The 27698-nt window shown below is 34.0% G+C and overlaps 1 protein-coding gene across 5 annotated transcripts; it reads left to right on the plus strand.

Annotated features, from left to right (window-relative positions):
* Nucleotides 1-1355: 1355 nt before the first annotated feature.
* On the plus strand, nucleotides 1356-22612 carry LOC113075240 (neurofilament heavy polypeptide-like). 5 transcript variants are annotated; one of them, XM_026247903.1, is made up of 15 exons: nucleotides 1356-1492; nucleotides 1790-1860; nucleotides 2616-2691; nucleotides 3281-3609; nucleotides 4608-4703; nucleotides 8156-8314; nucleotides 9016-9075; nucleotides 9805-9840; nucleotides 10090-10281; nucleotides 10430-10504; nucleotides 12901-12939; nucleotides 15198-15320; nucleotides 15405-15488; nucleotides 20410-20619; nucleotides 21403-22612. In XM_026247903.1, the coding sequence occupies exons 2-15, from the start codon at nucleotides 1822-1824 to the stop codon at nucleotides 21466-21468; spliced, it is 1584 nt and encodes a 527-aa protein (XP_026103688.1). In that variant the 5' UTR covers nucleotides 1356-1492; nucleotides 1790-1821; the 3' UTR covers nucleotides 21469-22612. The 5 variants fall into 5 exon arrangements, with proteins under 5 accessions (XP_026103688.1, XP_026103690.1, XP_026103689.1 ...); XM_026247904.1 differs by lacking the exon at nucleotides 10430-10504 and having other exon boundaries at nucleotides 1360-1492; XM_026247905.1 differs by lacking the exons at nucleotides 10430-10504; nucleotides 12901-12939 and having other exon boundaries at nucleotides 1359-1492.
* Nucleotides 22613-27698: the final 5086 nt, after the last annotated feature.

Raw genomic sequence — 27698 nt, forward strand, 5'->3', positions numbered from 1 at the left:
TAGTGTACAGCAGTCTGTTGTACAAATACTTTGTATTTAGATGGTATGCTTTAGAATTTATTTTAAAGAGAAAAAACTGATCTGGAGCCAATCTGGAGCCACTGATCAAAACCAGGGTTCATCACGATGCCCAAACACATCAACAAAAATGTTTGATGATGAGCTTAAACTGATGAGTTTAACAGGCTGGAAAGATCAGATCGTCTGGTCAATGAATCTTCAGTTAAGTCCAAAGCAGTGGTTTTGTGCTAAAAGAAACCCCTAAAACCGTTTCACTAAATAAAGAAAGAAAGATAGAAAGTAAAAAAGAAAGAAAGAGAAAGAAAGAAAGAAAGGTTGACTAAATTAAAATAAAATATAAAGCTTTTTTTGTTACTATTACTTTTACTTCAATTTTTTAAAAATAAAAAAAATCACAATGACAAAAACACAAAATAAAATTACTAATGATTTGACTAAAATAGAAACGGATATAAGAAAAATAAAATATAACTCAGAATATGAGTAAAAATCTAATTTAAGCATTAAAGTAAACTATTTTGGGGATTTTTCTTACTTAAGTTAAAGCACAAGATGCTCTTTGAAATAATCTCAATCTACAGTACTTTTTAAACCCTTTTTCATGCTCACCAAGGCTGCATTTATTTGATTAACAGTTAAATTGTGAAATATTATTTCAATATAATTTAACTCTTCTTTATTTGAATATGTAATTTATTCTTATTATGTATTTCCAGCATCATTCCTCCAGTCTTCAGTGTCACATGACCCTTCAGAAATCATTCTAGTATGATGAAGAAGCATTCCTCATTATTAACGATGTTGAAAACCATTGTGCTGCTTCATATTTTTGTGGATTTTCAGGAACCTTTGATGAATGGAAACTTCAAAAGAACAATATAACTCCTACAATTAAGTGTTTTTTTTTATGTTTCTTCCCATGTATTCTGCAGGCGAGCAGTCATTAAATAAATAAAGGCTTAGGCTGGTAAGCCTGATGTCATGTTCTCTGTACTCAAGCCCTGGATGGGAGTCATACTGCGCAAATAAACTTATATCCTCTACACACATCCTGTTTGGGCTCAACCACACCTACAAAACAGGCTGTGCCCCGCGAGAGCTGTTCTCAGATCAGCCTGACGCTCTCGCCGATTCAGTGCTTTGAGTGAAGAGACGAGACGAGACGTCTGATGTCTTATCTTTGATGTACTGTATGTGATAATCATGTCACCGTTATTTAGGTGGAATAGCTCATCAGTGAGAAACAATAGAACATGATCATGAGTTCATCAGTGCTAATAGGTTCACAGGCCACAGTTTTGTCTCACAAGTATCTCAAGGTAATAAGTTTGGAGCCCCACCCTCTCTTAGGACAGGTATATGTGTACACACACGGGCTGACAGACAGCAGACTGCTGGAGATTACTTTAATCGAGCTTTGGAAACTGTACACTGACTGAATTGTCATTTTTGGGCAAAAGACAGTGGAAAGGTAAATATTTTTTTTTATTAATTGAAGTATTTTTTATTAAATCAGTATATGCAATTGTGTGTTAGATATATAGTAATCATAAATAGTATTTAGTGTTTCTAATTATCAAGCGTGCATGGGATTGAACCAATAGCCTTTACAAAAACAGGTCATGAGGCACTCCACCCTGCAGCGATCTGTAGTGTTTCTTATTAGGACTTGTGATATGATTCAATTTAACTCTTAACTCAGATGCATGAAAAAGGATTTTTGGATATTTCCATCATATATATGTTTAACAACTATTTTCACTGTCAGTGCTGATATTTAGTTGCTGACTTGAAGCGACCATGGGAAACGAGCAGTCAACACAGAATAAACCTCAGAAGGTGATTCTTTAAAGTTGTTTATATTAACAAGCTTTATGCAACATCTATGTTTTTCAGTGAAATATACAGGAAGAAAAATGTATAATTTCTTTCGCAGCATTAAAAAATTTTGTAATCAGCATTTTAGCAACATCACAAATACAGTTGTTAAATGTACAAATATAATATTTAGTAATATTTTATAATATTTTGTTGAAATAAGTTGTAGACGATAGTTTTCAATGTATAGCAACTGATTTTATGTCAGCTACGTGTTTGATTTGGTAGATATTTGTGTATGTTCTCCATTCAGAAAAGGCAGATTATAAATGATTATACATTATGCATTATCAATTCATATAAATTATTATAATTCTCATTTTCCAATTCAATTATTTGATTAAAAACTTTATCACATTAAACTCATGTGATAGCTTTATGTTTACTCAGACAATTCTGCCTATTTAAACCAGGGTTATTTTAATTAATTAAATTAAAACCATAAAAATCTATACAATTAAAAAGAAAAGAAAGAAAATATAATATAATATAAACTTATATTAATTGAATTTAATTTAAATAAAATTTTAAAATCTAAATTTCTAACTGAAACGAAAATTATAATTAAGAAAAACTATACAGACGTAAAAATAAATAAATAAATACAATTGAAATTAAAATGGAAAATATAACATAAAATATACACCATAATAGAATCTCAATTAAACTATATATTTATAAAAAAGATCACGAAACTAACTAATATCATTCACCAGGCAAATGCTGAGAAGAAAGCCCAAAATGGAGAGCTGAATGGACATGCAGTACCAGCTCCAGATGAAACTGAACCTGGTATGTATCTGAAACACAGCACATTTCTGTTCATGTGACTAAATGTATCTTCTCACATAATTTCAATGTGAGGATCTACAGAAGCTACTTAAAGTTAAACAGACAGGCGTTTACATTGTTTAGATTAGCTCAGGAACTCAACCAACAATCAAGAACATGACTCAAAGCTCTGTATAAACTTTGGGTGTTGTAGTAGGATGCATGGTGGATAAAGCAATGTTTAATTAGCATTTTGTGTGCATTGCTAGTTTATTATTGCTAACACTTTCACAAAGCCTTTATAGAAGATACAGATGCATGCTTTTGTTCATGCACATTTTATGAGAGAACGAAAGCAATGCACATAGAAATAGACCTGAAACCCACTTTAAGCTTGAATGCAAATGCATCTTGTTAAAAATATATGTGCTCTGGCATTATTTTGGCTGTAACCTCAAATGTCCTTTGAAATGTCAAGTGTGTATAAGAAGTGGGTGTGTATTGTAATTTATGACTGGTCAAAATGATTATCATATTGATAACTGAAGGCAATAGATATTATGTGTCCCTGTACACTGCATATATTGTTTCTTTCATGTTTTTGGTCTAGAGACAAGCAAAAAAGAAGCAGTGGAGCAAAAGAGTGAAACCCTGCCAGCGCCTGTCACAAATGAACCCAAACCACCAGAAAAAGAGGAGGTAGACAGCAGTAAAGCCAACGGAACCGCACATGTGGATGCGACCCCTGAACAAAAAACGACAGTCGCAACAGAAGCAGAGCCACCCAAAAAAGCCCCAAAGCCCAGTGGAGATGAGGTGTCCAACTTCCTTGGTAAAATGTTCAAAAAGAAGAGCGAACCTGTGAAACCTGCAGCAGAAAACAACGATTCAGTTGATGCACCGGCCAAAGCGGTGGATCTCAAAATCAACATGCAGACTGTAAGTAGAAGTTGCAAAAATGAAAATGTACTCTCCCTCAAATGTAGATGAGTTTGTTTCGTCATCAGTACAGGAGAAATTTAGCATTGCATCACTAATGCATCCTCTGCAGTGAATGGGTGCCATCAGAATAAGAGTCTTAACAGCTGATAAAAACATCACAATCATCCACACCACTCCACTCCAGTCCAGTCCATCAGTTAACATTTTATGAAGTGAAAAGCTGCTTGTTTGCAAGAAACAAATCAATCAAGACATAAAACACGTAAAACACATAAAACATCAATGAAATGTTTTTAAATTGTTGCTCCTCTATCCATAATAATGCTTTCTCCAGTAAAAAATTTATACTTTCTGAATCAGGAGAAAAATATGCACAGATCGAGCATAGTTTACAAGCCAAAAACAGTCCAAAAAGTCTAAATGTGTGGGTGATTTTTGATATGAATGGACAACAGCGGATGAACTTCTTCACTAGGGAATCGTTATAATGGATTATGAACTTGTGGATTATTGTGATCAGCTGTTTGGACTCTCGTTTTGACAGCACCCATTCACCGCAGAGCATCCATGGGTGAACTTGTGACGCAATGGTACATTTCTCCAAATCTGTTCTGGTGAAGGAACAAACTCATCTAAATCTTGGATGGCCTGAGAGTGAATAAAGTTTCAACAAATTTTCATTATTATTATTTTTTTTTATTGAACTGTTTCCCAGTCTCCAGATTTCTCTGGTGGCTTCGTCCACAGTGAACCGGGGCTGTATTTTAAACATCAAATATTAGTAATTAGTTATGATTTGTCACCTTGCACAGTATTTTTGCTATTAATGTGGACAGAAACATTATTTGACACTGGAAAATGTATTATATAAAAAAGCACATTCATCATAAAGCAGGAAGTTTTCTGCCGACCATCTACCAGGCAACAACAAATCCAAGTAAATCGCAAAAAAAATTTATTACACTCTGACTGTGACCAATTTCTCATTCCAAAAGGATAAAGTCTTCATTAATGCAGACCAAAAGGAGATTCTTGAGCAAGTCGCAGAGCAGATCAAATTGCAATTGGTTGATGCCATTCCCGCGAAACCCGTAAGTTCAAGTTTGACAAAGAATTCCTCGAAAACAGATGAGATCCTCTCAGATTTGCATGCCACACAAGCTTTTGTAGAAAAACCAATAACAGAAGAGCCAGTTCAAAGAAAAGCCAATGAGATACATACACGATATCCAAAGTCTGCAGATGCAGAACCTAAGACTGAGGAGGATGACAAGGCCTTGAAAGAAGACAAAGAACTGAAACAACTTGCAGAAAACATAATATTGGATGAAAAGGAACAAGCATGTGAAAGCGAACCAAATGGAACCAAACAAGAGCTTGTATCTATTTCCAAAAACCTGACGAAAGTAGCTGATGAAGCAGTTGATACCATCGAGGTTTTCGGAGTCATTGGAGCTGAAGAGCCATCGCTAGTTGCTGAAGAACTTGCAGAAATCATGCAGGTCACTCAGGAACAAGAAAGCCTTGATGTAGAAGAACTTAAAATGAACAAGTTCAAGAAGACATTGCTCATTGCACAGGGACCTTTGACAACCTCTGTGAAACCAGTGCTGATTGCTAAAGAAGAAGCCGTGAGTGGATCAGTGGCTGTAGATGAGGAAAGCTGGGAGATCCTTGAGGAACCAGTGAACATCTCCGGGAGTTTTGAAGAACCTGTGCTCACTAGAAGTAAATGTAATTTAGCAGACTCTTCTCAATTGCATTCCCAGCTGAGGTCTGTGTGCACTAAGGTTTTTGAAGATGCTTCTTACAAGGTGTTCAGTGTCGATGTATATGTTGATAAAAGCAGTGTTCACGTCACGATTGAGCTTTGTCCAGATGAGCTCACATGTCTGAATAAAGTCAGTTCAAATACCGTCGATCGTTCGACGAGAAAGCCACAGCGTGGACGACCTCAACGCATGCGATTCAATCAAGATTCAGATGTACTAGTAACTCCTTTCCTCAAGATGCTTGTCATCAATTAACATAAATTAACATCAACGATCAGATTTATTCCTAAAGATGACACTGAATCAAAAACCATAAAGGTTTTGTCTCTATTTACTGTACACTACCAATCAAAAGTTTGAAATAATTAAGATGTATTTAAGTCTTTGAAATAAATCTCTTATTTTTAACCAAAAAATACAGTGTAAACCGTAATATTGTTACAATTTAAAATAACTGTTTTGTTTTTGAATATGTGAATTTTTTTTCATTCTAACGTTCTTTATTAATGTCAATTATTATTGGTGCTCAGTTATTAATAATGGATTATTATCAATGTTGAAAATTATTTTTGCTGCCTAATATTTGTATGGAAACAAAAATACAGTATAGGATTTTTGATGATAATAGAGTTCAATGAACAGCATTTATTTGAAAAAAAAATCCTTGTAACATTATAAATGTCTTTGCTGTCAACTTTGATCAATATTCTGTGACTTTCTAAAGTTGGATTATTATTCATATTATTTTAAATGTTACTTATGAATTAAACTTTTGAATGGTATATATAAAACAGATATAAAAAATGTGTAATGGTCTCCACAAAAACATTTCAACATTGATAATAAATATACATACATACACACACACACATATACAGTATGTCAGAAAAATGACTACATCTCTCACATTTCAGCAACCATTTTAGTATATCTTCTCAAGGGACAATACTATAGACATGAAACTTGGATATCTTTTGGAGTAGTCAATGTGCTCCTTGTAATATCCTTTGAAGATAACTTAACATACAGTCATTATTAAAGAAAAAAAAACACCCTAAGTGACAACAAAGCTGCATGTCCTGTTCATCATGTTCATGTTTTTGTCTGATTGACAGGAGCATACAAATTGGTGTGTCTTGTATTAGAGCAGTTAAGATTTGTTGCTTTGAGTACAGTTCTCTCATACGGACCACTGGATGCTCAACATGGCTCCTCATGGTTCGCAAAGAACTCTCTGAGTAGTTGAGAATTAGAAAGGTTGCTCACCACAAAGATGGCCAAGGCTATAGGAAGATCGGTAACACCCTGAAACTGACTTACAGTACAGTGGCCAGCGTCATACAGAGTTTTCCAAGATGGGCTCCATTTGGAACAGACCTTGCAAGGGTCGATCAAAGAAGTCGAGTCCTCGTGCTGTGCATCAAGGTGCAGAAGCTGGCTTCAAAAAACAGATGCATGAGTGCTGCCAGCATGGCTTTAGAGGTTGCAGAAGTGGACGGTCAGCTTGCCAGTGCTCTGACAATAGGCCACACACTACAAGTCAGTTTGCATGGCCGTCGTCCCAGAAGGAAGCCTCTTCTGAAGCTGGATCATAAGAATGTACTGTGACATTCTGAAGCAGAACATGATGCCCTCCCTTCAGAAACTGGGCAGGACGGCAGTTTTGATGACCCCAAACACTGCCAAGATGACAATTGCCTTTCTGAGAAAAGCTGAAAGTCAAGTCAAGTCACCTTTATTTATATAACGCTTTAAACAAAATACATTTCGTCAAAGCAACTGAACAACATTCATTAGGAAAACAGTGTGTCAATAATGCAAAATGACAGTTAAAGGCAGTTCATCATTGAATTCAGTGATGTCATCTCTATTCAGTTAAATAGTGTCTGTGCATTTATATGCAATCAAGTCAACGATATCGCTGTAGATGAAGTGACCCCAACTAAGCAAGCCAGAGGCGACAGCTGTCTCAGAAAGTGAAGGTGATGGCGTAGCCAAGTATGTCTCCAGACCTGAACTCTACTGAGCGGAAAACAATGGTGCTCACACAAAATATTGACACTTTGGACACAGTTTTGACATGTTCACTTAGGTGCATTCACTCCTGTTGCCAGCTATATTCACAGTAATGGCTGTATATTAAATTATTTTCAGAGGATAGTAAATCTATACTGCTACATAAGCAACACACTGACTACTCTAAAATATATCCAAGTTTAATTATACCAATATGGTTGTTGAAATGTGAGAGGTGTACTCACTGTTGTGTAATACTAAATATATATATATATATATATATATATATATATATATTATTCCACACATTTCACTGGTAGTTCATCTGTCTCAGACATGTTTGTTTTGTCTTTTCCTTGTGTATTTTACATTTGCATGAAAGGCAAATAATATCTGATAACTAATGAACGGCTCCTGTAACTGTACACCAGTCATCACCAACCAGCTGTTCTGTCATATGTTCGCCATAACTGATTTCCACTAAAATATAACAAGCAAAACATATACTGTATAATCTAAATATGACCGATTTTACTCTCAGATAAAGCACACGCAGACGTGAAGTCCAGCACATTGCTGAATATCAATGAGTGAGGGGGGGAAACAGGCGTTAATAAAAGGATGATTGTTGCCGCTGGCTGGAGTAGGCAGAGGCATGGATGGAATTGTGCCCCTATTTCAATGCATCTATTGCACATCAGCTGTAAAGGGTTGTAACACATTCCCAAGGGCTAATTCTCTGGATTTGTCTATAGGATCCAGTGGACATAAAGAGCAGTGCAGAGCCTGAGCCAGAGCCGGAGCCGGAGGCTGAAGCTCTCGAACCAAGTCCTGTGGAAGCCGCAGAAGAAAACAACCCATCAGAGGAGGTCAAAGCAGCAGAAAAGACAGTTATGAACTTTTTCAAAACATTTGTAAGTACATATTTTAATTGCATTGTTTCTTTAAATACTTTTGAATGCAGTTCTAATTCTCTTTCAAATGAGAGTGAATGGCACTGAAATGCATGAACTCGTTGGTGTTTTAAACTAAGCTACAATGATCAACTGCAATATTAGTGAGAAACTTAACCATGCAGTGTTCATGGAATATGATTTATGAGCATAACAAGTGTGCATTTGTCTATATCTGAACAATCTAGACTTGTTGCGCCAGACTACAATGATGCATTTTTACTCCATCATTGTGGTGTTTTTTACACTGCGTCTTTAATCTGCTAAATCAATCCTTTGGACATGTCAGACTGTGGCAGGCTTTTGTTTGCTGCATAATGTGAGCTCACAAGGGAGGCCTGTGCGTTTGGAGTTGTGATAAAGCACGGGAAGGCCTACGCCATCTCCAGAGGACAATGACTGACTCAACACCAGAAACATGCTGGGATCGGCCCCTGCCAGCGAGCTCTTTGTGTGCCGGTGGCAAAGCCAGCTCTGCTGAACTGCGTCTGGGTTTGACAGACAGCCATTATATTTTTGATATCTCAATCTTTGATGTCTAGGCCCGGTTTGGAGTCATGGAGTACCTGAAGGAGCAGTATATGCTTAAACATGCCACTCTGATGGTGTTTCACAGTCACTCTAATGTTTACGTGTCTCCGCTCTCTTTTCTGCATGCGAAGGTGACTCCGACCAAAACAAGCAAAGAAGCCAAAGCCACTCCAGATGCTTCAAAAGAGCAGGTAATAAAGCCTTGACTGTCACAGCATTACTCATTCATATTCATGAGACATTATATTATAATATATTATATTATCATTTTTAAGAAATGAAATTATTGTATTAATATTGTTTAATATTACAATTTAAATATATTATAATATAAGTTTTTTATTTTTGCAAATTGTTTTTCATAATTATTTTAGGGCTGATTTTTTTTTTTATATGACTCCCTAAATTCATTAATTCATTCATCCATTCTTCCATTCATTAAAGAATGCTTTATTAATAAATGCTAATTGTATTGACTTATCAAGGTTTTATTTATTTATTTATTTATTATTTATAATCTCGCTAAGGATGCATTATTTATTTAAGCATGCATTATAAATGTATTAATAAATAAATATAAAATAAAGACAAAATGTATTATTTTATTAAATTGTTTATTTATCTAAGCATGCATTATTTATAAATGTATAAATAAATGCATAAAATAAATATAAAATAAATTTATTTATTTTTCTGCGGGTGGTTAATTTATTAATGAATTATGAATTTATTAATAAATAGAAAATGTAGAAATAAAATGTTTTTAAATTATTTACTTATTTATGTAAGCATGCTTTATTTATTTATGCATTTATGATTTTTTTTTTTTTTTTTTTTTTTTGGGGGGGGGGGGAGGGGGGTATATTATAGTAAGATATATATATTAAATAATATTTATTGTCCTCATTTTTATTATTTAGTCACAGAAAGAGACCCCGCCAGCACCATCAACAAATGTGAGCCATTGTATTTACATCACATATTTCATTGCTTTTATAATATTTCCACCTTTTTGTATCATTTTTATAATCATATTTTCGCAAACACCTTAAGCGATACAACAACGCTACAGGAAAGCTACTGTAAAAAAGAATTGTTTAAAAAGTGCTTTTGTTGACAATAAAGCTTTATAAAAGAATAAATAAAAATGTATACCGAACTCCTGTTATATGCATAAAATAAACCAAACGGCACTCTTTTCTAAGGTACAGGAAGCACCCAAGGCACCTCCTCCTCCTCCCCCAGCACCACCGAAGATGGAAAGCAAAGCAGAGCCGGCGGTGAAGAAAGAGGAAACATCTGCAACAAAAGCAGCAACAGCAGCTGCAACAAAAGCAGAGGGATCTGCCAAGAGCAAAACTAAAGACAGTGCATTAAGCAAACTCTTCCGTTCAAAGGTAAGCTCCAACCTGACAGCAGTAACAATAAATCATATTAATAAAGTCTTTCTGTCTGGTTCTGGGGTGAGCCTTGGACTCTTATTATACATGTCAAATCTTCATGTAGCGTATGTGGCACACTTTAACAGAGTAATGTGAATTTGAGGTGTTGCTAGGCAAGGTGGTGTCAAAAGTTCAGGCGGCGACAAGCAGTGGAGCCAGAGCTAAGACATCAGGAGTGGTAAATGAGAACAAGCACAGGCTCTTCTGATATTAACAGAACTGACCCATTGCTGTTAACTCCAGACGTGCAAATTAATACAGTATAAAAAGCTACTGTGGTTTTTCCTTTTGTGTGAGAGAGCTGGAATCAGAGCCTAAATCTAACATTTTGCCACACCTGCCAATGCCAGAATTTACTGAATTATTTTTTTTTTACCAGCCATAAAACTGTATGTGCATTATTTCATTTATAAAAAAAATAAATAAAACGGTTGAACAAATTGGGGAAACAGATCTTATAGCTATAATAATAATAATAATAATAATAATAATAATAATTATTATTATTATTATTATTATTATTATTATTATTATTATTATTATTTATCAAATTATAAAATTAAATAAATTAAAATATCGCTATATTTTTTTTCCAATTGTAAAATATTTCATAATATTTTGATTAGTATTTTTATTATTACTTTTATTTCATCAAAGTATAAAAACAAATCACTAAAGAAATACCACCGTAATACCACTGAATTGTGAAATATTTCATAATAATAATCTGAGTGTATATGATAATTATTATAATTATTATTATATTTAATCCATTTATAAAAAGTTAACAAATCAATCAATAAATATCACTATAATTTTATTGAGTATTTCATAATAATAGAGTTTATTTATTTAAACATTTATTTAATTTGTATAATTAATTTCATAATAATAGTAATAAAAAATAATAATTAGTAGTAGTAGTAGTAGTAGTAATAGTAGTTAATCAAATTTAAAAAAGTAAATAAATCAATAAAAAAATATTACTGTAATGCGGTTGAATTGAAAAGTTTCTCTTTATAATTAATAATAACATAATAATAAGTAAATAATTATACCACTACATAATAATGGTATAAGTGATGATTGGCGCATGTTGCATTAATTATGCAACTCCAACTCACAGTTCAGGTGGAGCAGCATTTACTGAAAACTGTGAAAGAAGTTCTTATTTATCAGATTATATAGATTATATATAAACCCCTTAAAAGTTTGTAAACATTACAACGTCTCCGGGCGGGCGGGGCTTAGCTGGAGGCAAAAAGAGGCGCGGACGCAATGTTGACAAGCGTAAAGCTGGCACATTTTAGGAGGGATTTATTAAACATGGATGCAGAAGAAGGTTCGGAACTGTCCGAATATGTACAGTCCCTGACACTGCAGGACCGTGACAGCTTTTTTTATTTTTATTAACTCTCGCGGATGGAAGCGGGCTACCTGACACGTATGCCATACGGCCATATGAATTACTTTTGGGTGGTATGGGGAATTTTGTCAAGGCTTATTTTCTAATGTAACCTATCGCTGGGCTAACTAGGATAAGCAATGTTTATTATTTTAAGAGACCATTCAAAGGATGGCACACACATATATCGCTGTATGTTTGTTTAACATTTAAACTAGCTAGTGCGCTGAAGGTTGGCGACTTTTCACCTATAAAACAGAAACTTGCTGATTTACTAGATAAAACCAACACACCAGTTCATATACATAGATTATTTTACCTGATATGAAGTGAGCACTGCAAACACGAGCATTATTTATGATCATCTCCGTCCAGTCTGTACGCCGTATTACATTCAACCACAATTGTCTTCTTGATTTCTGTGAAGTAATGTCTGCCAGGATCTGGTAAAACTTTAATTTTGAAACAAAAGTGCTGTTCCTTCTATTCTGGCGACCAAAAACCCAACAAGAAGACATTTTAAAGTCAATACTTCAAACTTTTAGCGCACCTGCAATGAGTTCTGCCTTATGTTTTGCCTCCAGCTAGAGCGGTGACGTCACAGTGACGGAGGCGATTAAGGGGTCTATATGTTCAGCACAGTCTTTGCAATTTAGTTATCACCTTAAACCATGTAGCATTCTCTGACATTGTTAGAATTAATAAAAAAGTTACCAGCCAACCGGTGTGTAACACAGTTTCATATATATCAATGCTGATCTTTACTCACATTTGGTGTGTGGCGAGTGTTCATTTTAGGCTCTGGTTATAATGCATAATATCCAAAGGTAGAAGATGTGTTTGCAATGTTTTCCCACACAGGCAAGATACATTATGCTATTCAATTAGTGGAAAACTCATTGTAAATAATGAATGAATCAGTGAAGGTCCATTATGGTGACATCATGTTGACAGCAGCCATTACCTCATGTCACAACATCCGAAACTAAACCATGTGACTCTCCACTCCACCACTTCATAACTGACATCAGATTTATCCAGCGGCTCTTGTAAGACTTGGCGTAACCAGTGACTCAGTGTTTGTCCTTGCTAGGATAAACGGCTGGTGTAAAGTGCCATAGGAATTGTAGATTATTGCAAAATTAATACCAATATGTGCTTGCCTGCAGCCTGTTGTGGTGGAAGAGAAAAAGCCGGTTGAGGTGCAGGTAAATACATTTAGCTGATCGATTGTTTCTTTGCACGGTGGTGGGACTGTCTTCCTAAATAAAATCATTCATCTCATATTTACACTTTTGTACTTGGCACTTTCTATGGGTATACAGTGTTGCATTACCAGCATGTGAAGATTTTATCTAATGTTGTGCTTTTTTTTCTTCTTCTTTTTTTCTTACATATTTTATATTTTAAATTATATAAAAGTGACCAAACATTGACCGAAACAAATATTTTCAATCAATGTTTACACAAATTATAGTTTTGGGTGTATTCATCAAAATCAGCCATTCAAGCCTGTTACCAAAATAGGTTTATGGGACATATAATAATATTAGTAACTATAAACCAACATTTGGTCCCAAAATATAAAAAAATAGACTTATCTTCAACCCTGTTACCTATCTTTGATTAATAATAATAATAATAATAATAATAATAATAATAATAAAAATTAATTAATTAATTAATAAAAAAAACAACCAAACAAATAAATAAAAAATAAATTAATAAATTAATCTATTTAGTTTCCCTTACAGCAAAAAAAAAAAAAAAAAAAAAAACGATTACAATTTTTTTTATATTTTACTTGTATAAATATATATTTATAAAGCATTTAAAAATATATTTTACCATCTATATATCGTTTAAAGAAACACTTGATTTGTTTTACTATAATGTTTGGAAACATATTACTTGTTTAAATAAAAATCAGTGAGGGACATAATTTAAAGTGCTACCAAAAATGCAAATTTTGCAATCTATAAAAATATTAAACATTATTAAATCACTTTAAAATCTTCTTTTTATCACTAATAGGCCATCTGTATTTTGTATTTAGCTTAAATGTAGGCTACTGTAAGACTGGAAATTTATTTTCTTGCCCCTGTAAAACATTAAGAAATATATTTTGGTATAAGGTTAAAAGGTTGGTAAAAGCTTGAAATGAAATATATTGTATTTTGGCCATAAAAAAATGTGTATATATAGATTAAAAAATATTATTATTATAATTATTACATTTTTATAAAAAATTTGCCCTATTGGTTTTCATGCAATTTAACAATTTCTTTGCAATTATTTATTTAAAGTTTGTTAACTGGGTTGCTAATGTTTTTTTTTTATTTTTTTAAATATATAATTAATCAAAAGAAAACGGACAGAATAGAAAAAGAACAGAGCAAGCTAGTGTTAGAGGCCTTTTTTGCTTTTATGTTAATTGTATAATAAATAAAAGAAAAATAGATAGAATACAAAAATAATATAATTTTCTTGATGAAGCAAATCTGTAGGACCGGACAGTTTTAGCAATGTGGTCTGAGAAAGTCAGCTGATTATAAATCACAACTCCAAGGTTTCTTGCTGTTTTTGAAGTTATGGTTGGTATGTCTAACTGGATGGGGAAACTGATGAAACAATGGGTTTGATGGAACCACAAGGCTGAGTTGAAGGTGATGGTCCTTTATCCAGCAAGAAATGTCTGTTAGACAAGCTTAGATGCGAGCAGCTATCTTCGGATGAAAGATATCAGGATGGAATGAGAGGAGGAGTTGAGTGTCATCTGCATAGCAGTGATATGAAAAGCCATGTTTCTGAATGTGCCTTATGATGCCATGTAGACAGAGAAGAAAAGTGGTCCAAGAACTGAGCCCTGAGGCACCCCAGATGTTAGATGTTGCGACTTGGACACCTCACCTCTCCAAGATACCTTGAAGGATCTATCTGAGAGATAAGGTTCAAACTACTGGAGTGCAGTTCCCAAGATGCCCTTTGCCAATAGGGTTGACAGGAAGATCTGGTGGTTAACCGTGTCAAAAGCAGTGGACAGATCCAAAAATAGAAGTATAGACGATTTGGAAGCCACTCTTGCCAGTCTTAGGGCATATATATATATATATATATATATATATATATATATATATATATATATATATATATATATATATATATATATATGTGTGTGTGTGTGTATATATATGCAACCCAGTTAACAAAATTGTATTTTATTTTTTCCCTTTTCTTTTAATTTTGTACTATTTTGTACACTAATGTTGGAATGTGCCAAAAGAAAAAAAAGAGTTTTTGTAGTTGTCAGTAGTCAGTTATTAAGCTTATCTGTTTTAGTCACTCTATTGATGATTCAGTCATAAGCTTTCACACAATCATTTGACCATCTTCTTGAATCCTCTCACTGTTCTTTTCATTTGCTGTATATAAAACAGTCTTCTCTGATCTTCCTCTGACACATCAGGTCGACGCGTCTAAGACCAGCACTCTTGAGGCCACAGCCAAACCTGAAGAACCTCCAGCGCCAAAAACAGAGGAGAAGAAAACTGAGAAGAAATCCACTTTTGGAAAAATGTTCAAACCCAAGGTAAAGAAGGGATGCATGGAGTGCAGGTGTGTGAGTGTATCAGATGTGTTAGTGCATGCAGTAACAGCTGTGTGTGAATTCGAGGTTCTGCTCGGCCAGGTGAGCAGCAGGATCCAGGCCGCGGCGTCCAGCGCTGCCACCAGCATCTCCCTCATGTCTGCTGCAGCGGTAAACGCCGCTAGATCAGGCCCCTTCTGCATTAACCAGACTCACTGATTTCACTCTTCTCAATCTCATAGCTGTTCTCTGACAATACAAGTTCAACTGAGTCAAAACATATCTGCAGTATCACAGTTATTAACCAACTTAATATTTCAGCAGTGTAATATGGCCTCTGTTTTCTGAAAAATTCATTTTCAATAAAAATCCTTCATCCTTACATTTCTTATATTTCAAATTTCCTTTTAAACTCAATTTCCTTCTTTTTCTTTTTCTTTTTCTTATTCTTTCTTTCTTTCTTTCTTTCTTTCTTTCTTTCTTTTCTTGCAAAATTTCAAAACTTCAAAACTTCCAACTTACTTTTAAATAGCCTTCCTTCATTCCGTCCTTCCTTTTCTTTCTTTCTTTCTTTCTTTCTTTCTTTCTTTCTTTCTTTCTTTCTTTCTCTTTCTTTCTTTCTTTCTTTCTTTTTCTTTCTTTCTTTCTCTCTTTCTTTCTTTCCTTTCAAAACTTCAAAACTTCAAACTTACTTTTAAATAGCCTTCCTTCCTTCCTTCCTTCCTTCCTTCATTCCTTCCTTCATTCCGTCCTTCCTTTTCTTTCTTTCTTTCTTTCAAAATTTCAAAACTTCAAACTTTTAAATAGCCTTCCTTCATTCCATCCTTCCTTTTCTTTCTTTCTTTCTTTCTTTCTTTCTTTCTTTCTTTCTTTCTTTCTTTCTTTCTTTCTTTCTTTCTTTCTTTCCTTTCAAAATTTCAACACTTCAAAACTTCAAACTTACTTTTAAATAGCCTTCCTTCCTTCATTCCTTCCTTCATTCCGTCCTTCCTTTTCTTTCTTTCTTTCTTTCTTTCTTTCTTTCTTTCTTTCTTTCTTTCTTTCTTTCAAAATTTCAAAATTTCAAAATTTCAAAACTTCAAACTTTTAAATAGCCTTCCTTCATTCCTTACTTCATTCCATCCTTCCTTTTCTTTCTTTCTTTCTTTCTTTCTTTCTTTCTTTCTTTCTTTCTTTCTTTCTTTCCTTTCAAAATTTCAAAATTTCAAAACTTCAAAACTTCAAAACTTCAAACTTACTTTTAAATAGCCTTCCTTCATTCCATCCTTCCTTTTCTTTCTTTCTTTCTTTCAAAATTTCAAAACTACAAACTTTTAAATAGCCTTCCTCCATTCCTTCCTTCATTCCATCCTTCCTTTTCTTTCTTTCTTTCTTTCAAAATTTCAAAACTTCAAACTTTTAAATAGCCTTCCTTCATTCCATCCTTCCTTTTTCTTTCTTTCTTTCTTTCTTTCTTTCTTTCTTTTTTTCCTTTCAAAATTTCAACACTTTAAAACTTCAAACTTACTTTTAAATAGCCTTCCTTCCTTCATTCCGTCCTTCCTTTTCTTTCTTTCTTTCTTTTTTCCTTTCAAAATTTCAACACTTTAAAACTTCAAACTTACTTTTAAATAGCCTTCCTTCCTTCATTCCGTCCTTCCTTTTCTTTCTTTCTTTCTTTCTTTCTTTCTTTCTTTCTTTCTTTCTTTCTTTCTTTTCAAAATTTCAAAACTTCAAACTTTTAAATAGCCTTCCTTCATTCCTTACTTCATTCCATCCTTCCTTTTCTTTCTTTCTTTCTTTCTTTCTTTCTTTCTTTCTTTCTTTCTTTCTTTCTTTCTTTCCTTTCAAAACTTCAAAACTTCAAAACTTCAAACTTACTTTTAAATAGCCTTCCTTCATTCCTTCCTTCATTCCATCCTTCCTTTTCTTTCTTTCTTTCTTTCTTTCTTTCAAAATTTCAAAACTTCAAACTTTTAAATAGCCTTCCTCCATTCCTTCCTTCATTCCATCCTTCCTTTTCTTTCTTTCTTTCTTTCAAAATTTCAAAACTTCAAACTTTTAAATAGCCTTCCTTCATTCCATCCTTCCTTTTTCTTTCTTTCTTTCTTTCTTTCTTTCTTTCTTTCTTTCTTTCTTTCTTTCTTTCTTTCTTTCTTTCCTTTCAAAATTTCAACACTTTAAAACTTCAAACTTACTTTTAAATAGCCTTCCTTCCTTCATTCCGTCCTTCCTTTTCTTTCTTTCTTTCTTTCTTTCTTTCTTTCCTTTCAAAACTTCAAAACTTCAAACTTACTTTTAAATATCCTTCCTTCATTCCTTCCTTCCGTCCTTCCTTTTCTTTCTTTCTTTCTTTCTTTCTTTCTTTCTTTCCTTCCTTCCTTTCAAAATTTCACAACTTCAAAACTTTTTAGCCTTCCTTCATTCCTTACTTCATTCCATCCTTCCTTTTCTTTCTTTCTTTCTTTCTTTCTTTCTTTCTTTCTTTCTTTCTTTCTTTCTTTCTTTCCTTTCAAAACTTCAAAACTTCAAACACTTTTAAATAGCATTCCTTCATTCCTTCCTTCATTCCGTCCTTCCTTTTCTTTCTTTCTTTCTTTCTTTCTTTCTTTCTTTCTTTCTTTCTTTCTTTCTTTCTTTCTTTCGAGTGGATTTAGTCTTCTTGTATCTTTAATATATTAATATCTTTAGTGTGTGTATGCATGTGTGTTAGTGTACTTTTAAATAGCCTTCCTTCATTCCATCCTTCCTTTTCTTTCTTTCTTTCTTTCTTTCTTTCTTTTTCTTTCTTTCTTTCTTTCTTTCTTTCTTTCTTTCTTTCTTTCTTTCTTTCCTTTCAAAATTTCAAAACTTCAAACTTACTTTTAAATAGCCTTCCTTCCTTCATTCCTTCCTTCCTTTTCTTTCTTTCTTTCTTTCTTTCTTTCTTTCTTTCTTTCTTTCTTTCTTTCTTTCAAAATTTCAAAATTTCAAAATTTCAAAATTTCAAAACTTCAAACTTTTAAATAGCCTTCCTTCATTCCTTACTTCATTCCATCCTTCCTTTTCTTTCTTTCTTTCTTTCTTTCTTTCTTTCTTTCTTTCCTTTCAAAATTTCAAAATTTCAAAATTTCAAAACTTCAAAACTTCAAAACTTCAAAACTTCAAACTTACTTTTAAATAGCCTTCCTTCATTCCATCCTTCCTTTTCTTTCTTTCTTTCTTTCTTTCTTTCAAAATTTCAAAACTACAAACTTTTAAATAGCCTTCCTCCATTCCTTCCTTCATTCCATCCTTCCTTTTCTTTCTTTCTTTCTTTCAAAATTTCAAAACTTCAAACTTTTAAGTAGCCTTCCTTCATTCCATCCTTCCTTTTTCTTTCTTTCTTTCTTTCTTTCTTTCTTTCTTTCTTTCTTTCTTTCTTTCTTTTTTTCCTTTCAAAATTTCAACACTTTAAAACTTCAAACTTACTTTTAAATAGCCTTCCTTCCTTCATTCCGTCCTTCCTTTTCTTTATTTCTTTCTTTTTTCCTTTCAAAATTTCAACACTTTAAAACTTCAAACTTACTTTTAAATAGCCTTCCTTCCTTCATTCCGTCCTTCCTTTTCTTTCTTTCTTTCTTTCTTTCAAAATTTCAAACTTTTAAATAGCCTTCCTTCATTCCTTACTTCATTCCATCCTTCCTTTTCTTTCTTTCTTTCTTTCTTTCTTTCTTTCTTTCTTTCTTTCCTTTCAAAACTTCAAAACTTCAAAACTTCAAAACTTCAAACTTACTTTTAAATAGCCTTCCTTCATTCCTTCCTTCATTCCATCCTTCCTTTTCTTTCTTTCTTTCTTTCTTTCAAAATTTCAAAACTTCAAACTTTTAAATAGCCTTCCTCCATTCCTTCCTTCATTCCATCCTTCCTTTTCTTTCTTTCTTTCTTTCAAAATTTCAAAACTTCAAACTTTTAAATAGCCTTCCTTCATTCCATCCTTCCTTTTTCTTTCTTTCTTTCTTTCTTTCTTTCTTTCTTTCTTTTTTTCCTTTCAAAATTTCAACACTTTAAAACTTCAAACTTACTTTTAAATAGCCTTCCTTCCTTCATTCCGTCCTTCATTTTCTTTCTTTCTTTCTTTCTTTCAAAATTTCAAAACTTCAAACTTTTAAATAGCCTTCCTTCATTCCTTACTTCATTCCATCCTTCCTTTTCTTTCTTTCTTTCTTTCTTTCTTTCTTTCCTTTCAAAACTTCAAAACTTCAAACTTACTTTTAAATATCCTTCCTTCATTCCTTCCTTCCGTCCTTCCTTTTCTTTCTTTCTTTCTTTCTTTCTTTCTTTCTTTCTTTCTTTCTTTCTTTCTTTCTTTCTTTCTTTCTTTCCTTCCTTTCAAAATTTCACAACTTCAAAACTTTTTAGCCTTCCTTCATTCCTTACTTCATTCCATCCTTCCTTTTCTTTCTTTCTTTCTTTCTTTCTTTCTTTCTTTCTTTCTTTCTTTCCTTTCAAAACTTCAAACTTCAAACACTTTTAAATAGCATTCCTTCATTCCTTCCTTCATTCCGTCCTTCCTTTTCTTTCTTTCTTTCTTTCTTTCTTTCTTTCTTTCTTTCGAGTGGATTTAGTCTTCTTGTATCTTTAATATATTAATATCTTTAGTGTGTGTATGCATGTGTGTTAGTGTATGTGTGTGTATACACTACCATTCAAAAGTTTGAAGACCAAAATGTTATGTGGTTTTAAAAGAAGTGTCTTCACTAAGGCTGCATTTACTTGATCAATATTACAGTAATATTATGAAATATGATTACAATTTAAAATGACTTAAATCATTATAATATTCTTACGTGGTGAAAAAATAACAACTTTAATTATTTTTGATGTTGAAACCAGATTTACCTCTTCATTTGGATTCTTTGTCAAACGTAAAGTTTAAAAGAACATAATTATTTTAAGAATATTTTTTTTTTGACATTATGAATGCCAAATGCTGTCTCTTTTGATCAATTTAATGCATTCTTGCTGAATAAAAACATTAACTTACTGACTCCAAACTTTCGAACAAGAGTGTACAAAATCTAAAATATAATGTGCAAAACAATAAAAAAAAAAAATCATCTCATTAAACACCATTCGTTACTCTCAACACAAGGCACCAGAGTCCAAGAAGGAGACTCCAGCTGCTCCTCCCGTGGCAGAAGCTGCTCCACCCGCGAAGGCCAAAGAGGAGCCGAGACCCTCCACTCCTGTAACGCAAGGGGCCCTGGACAACAAATCAACCGACAGCACAGAGAACGCCTCCCCCAACATGCCCCGCAAGCTGGAGAAGAGGAACTCCCTCCAGCTGTTCTTCAAAAACCTGGTTAAGTAGAAACCCAGAGATTCTCCAGGGCTAGGGATCCCACCCACACAACTGTGGGAGCATTCATCATCTGTGTAGTTTAACTCTTCAGTTGTATGTAGTTTTCCAGTTAAATGCTGTCGAGAAACATTTCGTAATTCTGTCCAACATCTAACCATCCTGATTATTCCGATATTGCTGGCTATTAATCTGAAAACAGTAATCTATGAGGTGACAAAAATCAAGATTTACAGTGTATGACCACTAGATGGCCTCAATTACCAACCTATCTAGATTATTCGATCCGTTCCACAGAAGCTTGTTTGTGTTGCGTTTTAATAAAGTGGAATAAATATTTAGAATTATTTAATTAAACAGGACACTACAATTTAGCATGTAATTTTCTTTTTATTGCATGAAATCTCAATCTCATCATCTAAACATGTAATTCTAATCTTTGTTGCGATATATAACTTCTTCATAAATAAATAAAAAAATACTTTTTGTCACATAATATAATTGTATCTATCTACAATTATGGTTATTTCAAACGGGATCATCCCTGTTAATGTATCTCGGACAAAAGTGTGATGACAGCTAAATGATCTCAGATAATAAAGCACACAAATTCACCAAAGCTGCGCTTTGAAGACGTGTTGGAGCAAGATCCGCTTTTGCAAATAAAGGCCCAGTTGTCAAACAGGTTTTGCCTCAGGCACCCTTACGGACGAGCAGTAAAAAACACACACTTTCTTACTAAGTTAGGATCACTAATGTTGCGTTATGCATTGGTGTGTCTCACAGGGCCAAAAACGCCATTCTGATGCCGGAGTGCAAACGGACCCTGTGGCACCCGAGAAGGCCAAATAAAACCCTGCCTTTGTTTTGATCGCTCATCTGTGCCAAAACCATTGGCAGCCATGCACATAAGAACATATTTACCAAAGTTGGGAGGTATTATGCTGATTTGCAAGGCCAAAGTTTGAAGTAACTATGAAATTATAATCTGAATCTCCATGCATTTAGTGAGAGCAGAAGTAAGTGTAACGATCTCCCTGTTAAGCAAGTGCTACGTGTGTTTATGACCAGAGGGAGGAACTTGTGTTGTTTTTCACAGAGAAACGTGTCAGAGTTGTGTGGTGTGGCATGAGATGGAAAAGTGAAAGTGAAAATGTTATCCTGCATTGAAGATAAACTCCCTTTTTTATGTGCATGTTAAAATGTCAAATATGTTAACCATACTAACACTACTCATATTGCATCATGCATTAAAGCCGCTGCATTAAGATGCCTTTTCCCCGGGATAAAGCAAACATCATGTGCGTTTGCATGTGAAAAGAATCTATTTATGTAATCATACACTATCTGATTGTGAAAACATTGACCCGTCGTCTGCTGATTTCAATCACTGAAACCTATAAAGCCAATTTGAATTCCATGCAAAACTTCTGCATCACTTTAATAAATCCATAGAAATCACAAGTATTTATTTAACATAATGTCAATCAAATAGAGCACCATATATTATTATTCCAATTTATTTGCTTATTTAAGTTCAGCCCAGTTTCTATATAGAATAATAATAATAATAATTGTTTTCATTTCTAAGATTGTTTATTAAACATAACTTACTAACTAAACCACATTACAATTATTGTCTTTTTATTTGCTTGGCCGTCCAGTTCTGACCAGAGTAGACTAAAAAGAAATTAAGCTAGTAAAATATTTTATTTTCTTTCTTATTTTCTGAAAATTGTAGTTTTTATTAGAACAGTATGAAATAAATATGCGGTATATAGTTATGCAATATATAATGTACATTCAACTCAGCTGTAATCACATGTGTTTTATGATTTTCTTCCTAATTATCGCTACATTTGTAAAGAATAGATGGGCCTAATTCAGAATTTAGACAATATCCATGAATCGTAGACTTTCTGTATCTCTTTTGTTGCATTTTTGTCTATTTAACCAATTTATAAAAATAAAATAATTATTTCTCTCCTCTGTAAAATGACTTGTTCTTTATTTACAACATGAAGACATTAAGACATTAAATATATAGTTTTACATGTTCCTGGGGGGGGGGGGGGGACATGATATTTCCAAAGAGGGCATGTGTCAGGACCGCCTACAGTACCTACAGTGCCTACAAACTTTGAAAATTTAGAATACAGAAGTTACATTTGTAATAGTGTATTTTCATTTAGATGTGGTATTATTATTTGTGCAGTAAGATTAATTACTGCATAAATTAATTAAGATTATTAAGTAATAAATTCATTTTAAGACAGCATGGAATAGATTATATAATATGCTGTTATAATATCTATTCCATGCTATCTTGGAATAAAACCTTTTTTTTTTTTTTATCCATTTCATAATTTGTTTATTCAGGTTGAGCTAAGACCAAGAGAAGAGAAAGACACTCACTCCAGCTCAACTTTAAATTAGCCTAGGCCTACTTTTAAGTGCCCCAAGTCAGATACTCACATCCTAGAGTTTTTTTTTTTTTTTTTTTTTGTCAATCCACCATCAGAAGAAGACAAAATACCTGACAGTAAAGAGGGTGTTTAAATTGAGTGTTTAAATCGAGAGTACACAAAGATGTACTCGCTACAAACTCCCGAATTGATTCAAATAATTCGCGATCCCCAAACTGACTCAAATGATTCGTGAACCCTCTTTGAACTCCCGAACTGACTTAAATGATTCGCGAACCCGCTACGAACTCCCGAACTGACTCAAATGATTCGCGAACCCGCTACGAACTCCCGAACTGACTCAAATGATTCGCGAACCCGTATGGAACTCCCGAAATGACTCAAATGGTTCGCGAACTCGCTCCGAACTCTCGAACTGATTCAAATGATCCACGAACCCGCTCTGAACTCCCGAACTGATTCAAATGATTTGCGATCCCCAAACTGACTCAAATAATTCGCGATCCCGCTCGAACTCCCGAGCTGATTCAAATGATTTGCGATCCCCAAACTGACTCAAATGATTCGCGAACCTGGTCCGAACTCCCGAACTGATTCAAATGAATCGCAATCCCGCTCCGAACTCCCGAACTGACTCAAATGAATCGCGAACTCGCTCCGAGCTCTCGAACTGATTCAAATGATCCGCGAAGCCACTCCGAACTCCCGAACTGATTCAAATGATTTGCGATCCCCGAACTGACTTAAATGATTCGCGAACCCGCTCCTCCAAACTGACTCAAATGATTCGTGATCCCGCTCCGAACTCCCGAACTGACTCAAATGATTCGCTATCAGCAATGGCAGCACATATTTGGAAAACAATTAACATGTGACAAAAGATGCATGGCATTCTAGGCACTTATTGTGATGGCAGTGTGCTCTTCAGGCTGGTGTTTTCTCACGCAGGCGCACTGTCCCAGCTGTGTGTGTGTGTGTGTGTGTGTGTGTTTGTGTGCGCGCGCGCGCGCGTGCGTGTGTGCGTGTGTGTGTGTGTGTGTGCACGAGATCATGGGTTTGGGGCTGGAGAACCCTTGTCAGCACTAATGTGTGTCACAGCCGACAGACAGAGAGATCAGAGTCTGGATAAGATTCCTAAAGCCTCAGGGGGCCGGGACCTTCCCAGAGTCTTCATTATTCTCCCACAATTATTTAAATATTTATAAACCCCAAAATTTGTGGTTGGTAAGATTTGTGTGTTTCTGAAAGAAGCCTTTTCTGCTCACCAAAGCTGCATTTATTGAATTAAAAATACAATAAATACAGTGAAATTGTGAAATATTAATACAATTTAAAACTGTTTTGTACTGTAATATATTTTCAAATTTAATTCATTCCTCTGATCAAAGCTGAATTTTCAGCATCATTGCTCCAGTCTTCAGTGTCACATGATCTTCAGAAATCCTTCTAATTTCCTGCTCTAGAAGCATCTAGACACATTCTCTCACAGACATAAGCATTCTTGGGATAAAAATGCAGCTATGTTGGCTATAGAGTTCCAGCATTTGTGGAAGTGCTTGAGGAGGATTCGTTAGGTGTGCTATCTTCAAGTATTTGTAAATTAAGAGAGCTGCTGACAGAGGGAGGCAGAACAGAGCTGCTATTGTCCCGCAGACTCACGGCCGCTCTCCTAACTGTTATGAATGCTTCTCTGAGAGATGTGATATCTCTGAGACCCTCACGCTAACCTCACGTGAGGCCTGCTGACTATTAAAGACATAGTTCAACATGACATGAGCAATGTCGGAAGAACATGAGTCAGCGTAGAATTTAGTAGGGATGCTAGAGACGTGTCCCTACCAATACTTTTGATCAAGCAATTAAATATATGCACAAGTAACCAATGCTGTAATTTATGCTGCATCTGAAATAAGTCTTACTATTGATATTACCTGAAAAGTAACAAATACATTTGCAGAATAAGAACATAAAGTTAGCCGAAGTGTTTCAAACACACAGTATGTGCACAGTTCCACTAAATGATAAAGTTTATGTTTTCAGTTTTTCTGTGGATGTTGTTTTCTTACAGCTCACACTCAAATGCATTCCATATATGATTCTGATACATAATTGCCACAGAATTTTGGAGGATTGCAAAATTTTTATTTAGATTGACACTTCGGAGTAGGTTCCCGAATTTTTGGGACATCAGAGCACAAAACACATGCACGATTTTTGGCTGTACCAGATGAAAGCTTGGCATCGTGATACAATCGTGGTGATTTCTGTGAGTGACCGTGGCTCATAATCGGTAGTCCTGTGTCGTACAGTGAGAGATGTTCAAAGACAGCCGTTGTCAACGTCTTACTACCAAAGATCCTTTCAGAAAAGATCAGAGCCAGACAGTGACAGAAATTCAGCATGATCATCACACAGTGTGTTTGCTGCTAAGACTCATTTTCACTGACCACCAATAAAATGCGACATGAAATCAACATGACATGGCGCTAAAACATAAAACTGCATATCTCAAGCTCTTATTCCTTCCTCTTTCACTGCTTCCTCTTTCTCCGCACACCTAAAAACTACAACTGCCAAAGTTTGATTCATCATGCTCTTTTAGTTTACCACTAGTGCGTGCTGATGATGTTTTATTATTGTATAAAAACAAGTGTCGTATCATATGAGTCAATAGGTGTCATCATCATCATACAGTCTGCATGCATGTTGTACCCAAGTTTATTAGATCCATGTCACACAGTGTGATTTGCAATGATCTTATTGGCTTGATAAAATCAAGCAGTGTGTATAAAGATTTATATCGGGATTGAAACCGGTTTGCGAATCATTTGATTCAGTTTGGGACTTTAGGGGACATAACGTGAATCTTTTGATTAACTTCAGCCCTGTGTCCCAATGTTCATGCTATCCATCCTAAATAGTATGTGAGATTAGAATAAGTGTGTCCCAAAGCATAGTATGGATCCGTGCACACTCTGACGGCTAATATTACCCACAATCCATTGTGCTTCTATGAATGATTCGGTTGAGAACTACAAACACGAATAAATAGCATAAAAAAACTACAAACATGATGGGTGCGTGTGACCGATAGTTAAAGGTTTAGATAAAGAGGTTTGAGTAACTAATAATCAACATTTAACCTGGTAAAAAAAAAAAAAATCATATATATATATATATATATAGAGAGAGAGAGAGAGAGAGAGAGAGAGAGAGAGAGAGAGAGAGAGCCTTACACATGGAGCTGTTTTTTTAAAAATAAACAATAAATAAATAAAAGTAATACATTTACTCCATAAGAGGACACTGAGGATAAATCTATAGAGATGCAGTTGTTGGCTGCTTTATAGTATTAGCAGAGCTTTTGATAGTTTCCATATAAACTTTGATTCAAAAAAAGAGAGGTTTAGAGACCGATTTTTGTTTATGTATGTCATATTTAACTAGCAGGAAACACTCATTTATGGTAAATTTGTGGACATTTTATTTACGTTGTCAAAGAAGCATTTAATTGATTAAACTCACTATTATATCTACAATAGAAATATATTACGTAAAGAAATATTCCTCTTTTTCATTACTTTTTTACTTGATATTTTATTTGATATTAAAAAGTTGTTGGTGAAATTCATTGTTCTATCATATAAATGTATAAAATAAAGAAATATTCCTTTTTATATATTTTTTATTATTTTAATTTGGTTTGAATTATAAAAGCTCTTTGGTAAAGTTCCTCGCTCTACCACAAGGTGTCTCTACTCCTGTTGTTCTCAACTGGTTTTGCTCCAGGTCCAAGATTTTACATTAGACCATGTTTTCCAAGCTTTTTTTATTTTATTTATTTTTTTAAATTATTATTATTATTATTATTATTATTATTATTATTATTATTATTATTATTATTATTAATTATCTCACAGCTCCATGTGTAAGGCTCTATGACTCCTTCATCAACACCAAACCAGAAATATGTTATGTTAGAAATTATTTATCTTTAAAACGTTAATATATATTGAGAGAGAGAGAGAGAGAGAGAGAGAGAGAGAGAGGCTTAAAACTCCCCAAGCAGCACATATAATCTGCTACAAGTTTCATCCACATTACATACGTCATATAGCTTTGTTTGCTTTCCTTAAAAAGGAACTGAAACAAAGCTAAATAAAACTTTCCACCTACCCTCTTCAACCGTTTCATGTTTTTATTTTATTGTATTAGATCTGTATTATTTTTTACACTATTTGGTCATTATTATTTGCATGATTATAACAGTGGAGACGTAACCTAATTAGGCCTACCTTTCTAATTTGGTACCATATTTAGATAAAGTTATTAAGGATTAAATTTTTTCTGGGAATCTCTTTATAAGGCAGGGGAGCTAAAAAAAAGCAAAGCAGAAAGAGAAGAATGAGCGTCACTGTGTTCTATCATTTACCAGAAGGGAGTGTCTGCTTGAACAATGCCTGGAAAAGAATCCTGCCAATGCATTAAAACTGTGCAATTTACTGCCCAGTAATACTGACGAAAGTAAGGCAAACCCAAACTCCCTAAATGCTTAAGTATATGCAAATGACTTGTGGATATACAAGCACTTTTAAAAACCCAATGTAAAAGGCATAATAAACGAGTCAAGAGTTTTAAAGAGTGGTTTGGGTATGA

This window comes from Carassius auratus, unplaced genomic scaffold, assembly GCF_003368295.1.
Source record: "Carassius auratus strain Wakin unplaced genomic scaffold, ASM336829v1 scaf_tig00016526, whole genome shotgun sequence".
NCBI classification, from domain to species: Eukaryota; Metazoa; Chordata; class Actinopteri; order Cypriniformes; family Cyprinidae; genus Carassius; species Carassius auratus.

What these genes read in the sequence shown, in the direction of transcription:
- LOC113075240 (XM_026247903.1), top strand. Translation starts at nt 1,822, where the DNA reads ATGGGAAACGAGCAGTCAACACAGAATAAACCTCAGAAG. An exon ending in TCCAGATGAAACTGAACCTG is followed by an intron (nt 2,692 to 3,280) that starts GTATGTATCTGA and finishes TTTTTGGTCTAG; the next exon opens with AGACAAGCAAAAAAGAAGCA. An exon ending in GAGCTAAGACATCAGGAGTG is followed by an intron (nt 10,505 to 12,900) that starts GTAAATGAGAAC and finishes GCTTGCCTGCAG; the next exon opens with CCTGTTGTGGTGGAAGAGAA.